The sequence below is a fragment of the Octopus bimaculoides genome, chromosome 5 (genome assembly GCF_001194135.2).
Source record: "Octopus bimaculoides isolate UCB-OBI-ISO-001 chromosome 5, ASM119413v2, whole genome shotgun sequence".
NCBI lineage: Eukaryota > Metazoa > Mollusca > Cephalopoda > Octopoda > Octopodidae > Octopus > Octopus bimaculoides.
Window position 1 is genome coordinate 30,756,041 of NC_068985.1, and position 8,285 is coordinate 30,764,325.

At 33.8% G+C, this 8,285-nt stretch overlaps 1 protein-coding gene across 3 annotated transcripts in view; it reads left to right on the forward strand.

Moving 5' to 3' along the window:
* LOC106867859 (CD63 antigen) overlaps positions 1-8,285 on the forward strand; it is a 50,047-nt gene that overhangs the window by 15,269 nt on the left and 26,493 nt on the right. For all 3 annotated transcript variants that reach the window (XM_052968254.1, XM_052968255.1, XM_014912900.2), the window contains exons 2-6: positions 616-759; positions 2,674-2,928; positions 3,463-3,537; positions 6,369-6,476; positions 7,804-8,016. In XM_052968254.1, the coding sequence (XP_052824214.1) occupies positions 637-759; positions 2,674-2,928; positions 3,463-3,537; positions 6,369-6,476; positions 7,804-8,016 (774 nt within the window). In that variant the 5' untranslated portion in view covers positions 616-636. The remainder of the gene's footprint in view (positions 1-615; positions 760-2,673; positions 2,929-3,462; positions 3,538-6,368; positions 6,477-7,803; positions 8,017-8,285) is intronic.

The window sequence follows — 8,285 nt, forward strand, 5'->3', positions numbered from 1 at the left end:
TGAACATTAGAAGCATCAGTTGTGGTGTGCAAGAGAGACGATTGCGCTGGTATGGACATGTGGTGAGAATGGATGAGGATAGCTGCGTGAAAAAGTGCCACACCCTAACAGTTGAGGGAACCCGTGGAAGAGGTAGGCCCAGGAAGACCTGGGCTGAGGTGGTGAGGCAAGACCTTCGTACATTGGGCCTCACCGAGGCGATGACTACTGACCGAGACCTTTGGAAATGTGCTGTGCCAAATTAGATTGGAGCCTGGTGTTGCCATCCGGTTTCACCAGTCCTCAGTCAAATCGTCCAACCCATGCTAGCATGGAAAGCGGACGTTAAACGACGATGATGTATGTATGTATGTATGTATGTATGTATGTATGTATGTATACATTTACTCTTATTTGTAACTGGTGTTGAGTATTAAATTTAAAAGTTCAACATAGATAACATTCTGTGTGTGTGTGTGTGTGTGTGTGTGTGTTTAGGTTAGTTACTAGAAAATGCTTAAATGTTTTTTTTTTGTGTTACCTATGAAAGAGCCATAAACATTAGCCTTACAAAAAGCCATAGCTTTAAACCATCTTAAGAGTTTTAAAACTTAACTATATTTTTCTGTTTTACAGCTTTCTTTCTGAGTGAGAAATATGGCTGATGAACAAAATCAAAATGCAGATCAAAAGCCGCGAAGACGAAAGAAGGCTAAGAAGCAAAGAATTATATCTTCCACCGGAACCACCATCTTTATGATAATAAATGTTTTCCTGGTTGTAAGTAATAGTAAAACCTTTGAAAGAGATTTCAGACATCTTATGTTTCAGTTTTTAGATCACTTTAGATTGTTGCAGTTGTTGTTGTCAATTGTGGTGGTGGTGGTGGTGGTTGGTGGTGGTTGTTTTTTGTTGTTGTTGTTGTTGGTGGTGGTGGTGGTTGTGGTGGTGGTGGTGGTGCTGCTGCTGCTGCTGCTGCTGCTTGTGGTGCTGGTGGTTATAATGATTATGATGATAAAGATGATAATGATGACAAGCCTCAGATCAACCCTGTATGAGCAAATCAAAAGCTATGGTCAAAGATGTTTGACCATGAACAGTTGAAAGGCAAAGCCGACCTCAGCGGAATTTGAGCTCAGAACATTAAAAAAAACAAGAGGAAATGACACTAAGTATTTTGCCAGATGCGCTTACGATTCCATCAGCTCATCACCATGGTGTACACCACTAATAAATAAGCACAGGGGAATTGTAACTGTCACGTTCTAACCAAATCTACTTCACTGCCAAAGAAATCTTATGGCACACATGAATAGAATTGATAATGAAGATAATACATGTCCAGACTGTTATATTGTACCACATACTATTTATTTGTGTGTTGGAGCATGCAAGAGGCATGATATAACTAAAACAAGAGACCTTGAACAACATAGCAACAATTTTATGTCAAAAATATATATTTCATTTTAAGAAACACAAGCTATTTATAATGATGTATTTGTAAACTAGGCGCACACTTCAGTCAGCAAACAGGCAGTTATTAGAACATGAAACTGAACGCTTGCAGTATTTGTTAACTCTTTGCATTCTGAATTCAAATCATGTTTCGGTAACCAACTTTACCTTTCATCATTCCAGGAACAATAAACTGCTAGTCAATTACTGGGGTTGATTCTCTTCTCTCTCTGGTGAATGATGAAAAAAAAGCAAAACATATGTTTGTTTGTTTGTTTTTCTCTCTTTTAGAAAAGTACAAATGCAATGAAAGGCACAGAAGATGTGCAATAAAGGTTTGGCAGCTGAAAGAGATAAACAGAAATTGTCTAGATAAATGGATCCTAGTCATGTCTGCTTGAATAGACTTATAACAGCCAGTCAAAGAATTGTCACATTGGTAGTCTAGCAATGGACATTTTATATCTATTTTTTTAATCTTAATATTTAAAGCAACATTGTATAATTTATATTGGGATGAAATGGTTAAAAAGAAGAGATACTGTGGTTGAGAACAGAGGTAAGTTGCTAGGAATCAAAGTACAGGAGTGAAAATAGAGGTGTATTAAATTACAAATAAAATCATATATATGTTGGTTTAAATATTTTGACTTAGAATATAATGACTATAAAACTTTGCTAACTTTAAAAACTATTTTAAAACTAAAGAGACACGTTTCTTTCCAACAGCTCATAGAAATTTTCTATGTCCAATGTATGATTTTTTAAGACAATAAAGTGTAAATGGAGAGAAATGTGGTTGTTAATTTAATCAGGTTAAGTGACTACATAGAACAGGGACAGAGAGACGTTCAATATTGGGGAGAATTGCAAGTATATAAGTACCTGAGTAGCTGCATGTAGGCTGAGAAAAAATAATGAATCTTTAATTTTACAAATTCATAGGTATGTGACATATTAAATTACAGCTTGGATGTTGAGTTTTTTTTTGTTTTTGTTTTTTTTTGCACATGGTGTTTTAGAGAACTTCTTCATTGGACAATTTCAAATTTTAATGTGAATGTGGAATTCCCCTTATCCTAGAAACAGAAGTTCCCTCATTAGCTTTAATATATTCTTATTATCAATGTCTTCAGCATGTTTGCAGAAACAATTTGACTTTCAGAATGTTGATAGTAATATAATATTGTTCGATAAATACTTTTCCCTGACAGAATTTCATTTCCATAATTACAGATAATTGGTGGTACATTGATCCTGGGTGGAATCATTGTCAAATATGGCTCAGCCAAAATGGAAGTACAGTTACAACCACTTTACAAAACAATGGCAGAGGCAATATCTGAAGCAGACATGCCAGATTTTGGCAGATATGTTGATATCACACATAAGGTGGCATTGGGATTCATTGTAACTGGAGCATGTCTTCTCTTCATTGCACTGATAGGTTGTTGTGGTGGTTGTTGCCAAAATAGGTCATTACTCATTCTGGTGAGTATACTGTTTTATTTTATTCTATGTTCTTAATGCATGTATGTGGGGGTGTATCTTGGTTATACTTTTTTATGTGAAGTTTTGTAACTCTTATATTGTTGTCATACCAAATATGTTAACTTACAAATATGATTCTATTTCTTATAAATTAGGAGAAGGTGAGTATAGGGTCAATACCTATCATGTTTCAGCTTTATTAGATCTCCTCAGAAAAGCATGGCAAGTTTTATATAATCCCACCTTATCATAGCTCCTTTTTATTTTTACATTTCCATTCCTTATAGAAGTAATTATTTCACTTGTCCAGGGTGGTTTTAACTGTGTTGGTCATGGATGCAACACAGTACCAGTGTTAATACAAGAACCTTCATTCCTTCTACCAATAGGTCAGAATTCTACCACCTCAACTCTTTACCAATCTTTATTTCTTACAAAATCTGAAATAAAATTTTAAAATCTAAAAATATATATTATATTCATTAAATATCGATCTTCTTTATTTGATTTTTCTTATATTCATTTAACTTGCAGTATGGATTTTTGTTAACATGTGTGATGGTCACAGAAACTGGTTTTGTTATATTGCTGTTTTCGGCTAAGAAAGAAGTGAGTAACATCTTTTAATAACTCCTGTATTCTTATCTTTTCTTATCTTATTTTTTCCCTTTTGAATTTTTAAAGGTAAAGTTACCTTCTCAAGTCATTCTGACTCACAAGGGCCAGTTTCCCAGTTTCATGGCATATATATTCCACAGCTGGATGGGACACTCATTTTTGCCAGCTGAGTGGACTGGGGCAACATGAAATAAAATATTTTGCTCGAGAACACAATGCACCGCCCAGTCCTGGAATCAAAACCACAATCTCATGATCACAAGTCCAATACCCTAGCCACTAAGCCATGCACCTCCATGATCAACAGAGGGGTTTGAGGTGTTGTGGTACAGGCACTTATTTTATCCTGTTTGGAATTCAGACTATAAAGTAATTGTCAATGCACTAATAGTTCTAATGATACAAAGACAGGTATGGCTGTGTGGTAAGAAGCTTGCTTTCCAACCACATGGTTCTGGGTTCAGTCCCACTGCATGGCACACTGGGCAAGTGTCTTCTAATAATATAGCCTCAGGCCAACCAAAGCCTTGTGAGTGGATATGGTAGACAAACTGAATGAAGCTTGTCATGTATATATGTGTGTGTGTGTGTATATATATATATATATATATATATATATATATGTATATATATCTATATATATGTATATGTATGTATGTATGTATGTGTGTGTGCCTTTGTGTCTGTGTTTGTCCCTCCATCACTGCTTGACAATCAGTGTTGATATGTTTACATCTCTATAACTTAGCAGTTCAAAAAAAAAAGACTAATAGAATAAGTACTAGGCTTTAAAAAAATAAGCCCTGGAGTCAATTTGTTCAACTAAAACCCTTCAAAACGGTGCTCCAGCATGGCCTCAGTCAAATGACTGAAACGAATAAAAGAATAAAAGAATCTCCAACGACCAAACCACAAACAGTAGCCCATAATTAACCTTTTAGCATTCAGATTAACCTGTCAAATATAATGCTTATTTATTTACATTGTTTTGAATTAATTATGCATTATATCATTGCTTTAAGATTTTAATGATGTGATTGTCTAATTTTAGAATGACATTGTAAGGTAGGTGTAAAAGGCTAGATCTTGTTGATTTGAACATACAATAGATAGAATATTTGGGCTGGATGTAGCTGGTTTAAATGCTAAATGATTAAACATACAAAACACTGCTCACGCTTACTCATGATCAATGAAATGATTGCAGACAACCTTTGGTTAAAAGTACACACTAATACAAACACATAAATACATATGGAAATTCATTAACAATTATCTAAGCATAAATAAATGATGCACCAGATCCCATGAAATGCTAAATAGACATACTAAATAAATGAAAGAAAAAACATTTTGAAACACTTTATTTTTTACCTTAATGAAATTCAACCTTACACTCACACACACACAAACACACACTCAAACGCACACACTCACACTCACACTCATACTCACAAACATGCAGACACACAAACACACACATACATGGGCATACACACATATACAAACACAACAGGTGCACATACAAAGAAACATTTTAACAAAGCCTCTGACAATTTTCTGCAACAAAAAAAAAGAGGGAAAAAACTGCCAATCAAGAGACATAAAAATAGTAGCCAATCAACATACACAAAAGTGAATCAATCAAAAAGTAACCACACCCACTCCAGTGAAAATAAATTAACAGCTACATTGAATTGTAACAGTTCTTAACAGAGGATAGCAGTCATATGAAATTTGTGATATAAGATAGATAAATATTCAGTTTAAATAAACTATATTTATATATGTATATCTATCTCTCTGTCTATCAATATTTACACACACACACACACACACACACACACACACACACACACAATCACATGCACTCAAGGCAAATGGTGACTGATTTTTGGCATTTCATGAATGGCCTGCCTTACTAAACTGTCCAGTCTGATGAGACTGCCTACCAGCAGAACTTCAAAGTCACTTTCACCAATTTTCCTTGAGAAAATACATCTCACACACTCTCTCTTCTAGAATGCTTCTTCAGTCAAAGTTTTGGTTGTCTATATATATATATATATTTATACATAAAATACACACATCAATATATCATACATTTTTATGTGCCTCTGTGTACATATATGTGTATGTACTGTAATATAAGTTTGCACATTGTCTAATACAGAAGTCAGTACATTGGGAAGGGTGGATAGATATGTTTATTAAATCAGAAGTTGACAGTCTGCTTTGAGTTTTACTTTGGACTGGAGTGTTCATGACTGTGGTGGAATAAACCTTTTAATACCTACTTACCTGAGGCTATCCTTCATTTTATGATACAAACTTCTTGTTTAAAGTGACTTGAACTAAAATCTATCAAAATTTTAAGTTAATTTTGTTCCAAGCACCAGATTAAAAATGACATGGTCATTTTACTAAGTTGTTCCTTACTTTTAAAATCAGTTGAATCAAAGGCAATGTATTTCAACAGAAATATGGTAATGAAAGAGTTGAATGGTTTGCAGTTTAGATAAGGATAAGTTGACCTTAAATGTCTCTATGCAAGTAGGTTGATAAGTTTCTATGAAAATTAATATGAAGAAGTAGGATATGTATTGGTTCAGACAATCTTGTTCTCTTCTAATGTTTTGCATTATCTTGGGACTTAACTGAGATTTTTGGTAGAAGGTTAAATTATTGAGAACAACCACTGTTCTGATTCAAATAACAGGACTTTGAATATTTCATTGAAACTTGGTGTTTTTGATACAGGTGTTTGCTTCCTTTTTTCTTAAATAACCAAAATTTTCCTATTCAAAATTATTTTCTTTTAGATGAAAGACTCTATGAAAGAACCAATGATTACCAATCTGAAAAACATGTATGCTGGTCCTGAAAAAGAAGATGTAACTTCATATGGTTGGAATTTTGTTATGTCTACGGTATGCACCACAATATATTAAAGAAATCATTTTTATCTACCGAATATGTAATTTCAAGTAAATCACCTTCTCATAAAAAAGTTGGGACATCCAGTTTTAATATTGTCTTTTTTAAGGATAAAGCAAAGAGTTGGCAGAACTGTAAGCACACCAGGCAAAACGCTTAGCAACATTTTGTCTGTCTTTAAGTTCTGAGTTCAAATTCTGCTGAGGTCAACTTTGCCTTTCATCCTTTCAGGGTCAATAAATTAAGTACCAGAGAAACACTGAGGTCAATGTAATCAACTTATCTCCTCCTCTGAAATTACTGGCTTTGCATCAAAATTTGAAATCAATGTTGTTTCTTAAGACACAGCTGTGTGGTTAAGAAGTCTGCTTTACAGCTATAAGGTTTCAGGTTCAATCCACATGTACAACACTTTGGGCAAATGTCTTTTATTATAGCCTTAACTTGACCAATAACTTGTGAGTAAATTCAGTAGACAGAAACTATGTGGATGTTTATCATGTGTGTGTGTGTGTGTGTGTGTGTGTGTATGCATGTATGGGTATGTTTTGTGCTTGTCCTCACAATACTTGACAGCTAGTGTTGGTTTGTTTATGCTCTTGTAACTTGGTGGTTCAATAAAGAGATCATTAGAATAAGTACCAGACTTATAAGTACTGGAATCAATTTGGTCAACTGAACCCTTCAAAGTACTGCCCCAGCATGATCATAGTTTCATAACTGAAACAAGTAAAAAAATAAAAGAATAAAAGCAATGGAAATGGGTGTGGCAGAAAAGTGAGACAGTCAATACTAGATCAGATATATTTCAGTTCCACACTATTTTCATATCAAATCCTGCCAGGGTCTTCTATGTCATTTATTTTCTTCTTTTGATAAACCAAGTAACAATACTGCTATACTAGAGTTGATTCAATTTCTTACAATTAAAAATGTGTTTGTTTTTATATTTAATCATAGAACAAATTCATATTGTATTTAGCTTGGGCATGAAATCTGAGACTTTTTAGTGTAAAAGATTAAGAAGATGTGACATTCACACTTTCCCATAGATTGTTAGTGAGGTAAATGAAATAAAAACTATAATTGAAATTGATGTTATAAATTATCATCACCAACACAATTATCGTTTAACATCCACTTTTCTATGCTTGCATGGATCAGACAGAACTTGTTGAGGCAGATTTTCTATAGCAGGATGCCCTTCTTGTTGCCAACCCTCACGTATTTCTAAGGATATGTATTTTCAGAAATGATGCTAAATAAGAATTTATGTGTAATATCATCTTTAAAATCTTGTTTGCATATATTTTCTTGCAGTTCCAGTGTTGTGGGATCAATAACTACACAGAATTTCATTATGCCAAAAAATGGGACCGGAGAACTAAAATTAGGGGCATGCAATACTTGAAAATAATTCCTGATACCTGCTGTTCTCGCAGGGTTGATATTTTAAGTGAAAAACAGTTCAAAGAAATGACTGACACAAACTGTACTATTAATCCGACTCTTACAAATTCATATATTGGAAAGGTAAATTTTATCTGTTATCTTGTAGCTTTTAGAGCCATTTATTTGTTGTTATAATGTAGATGTGGTTTCAGATTTATTGCACAGTGTGGCACCTTGGGCAATTATCTCCCACTATAGCCCTGGGTTGACTAATGTCTTATGTGTGAATTACATAGACAGAAACTATGTGGAAGCTTATATATATATATATATGTATATATATATATACACACACACACACACACACATATATATATATATATGTATATATATATATATATATATATATA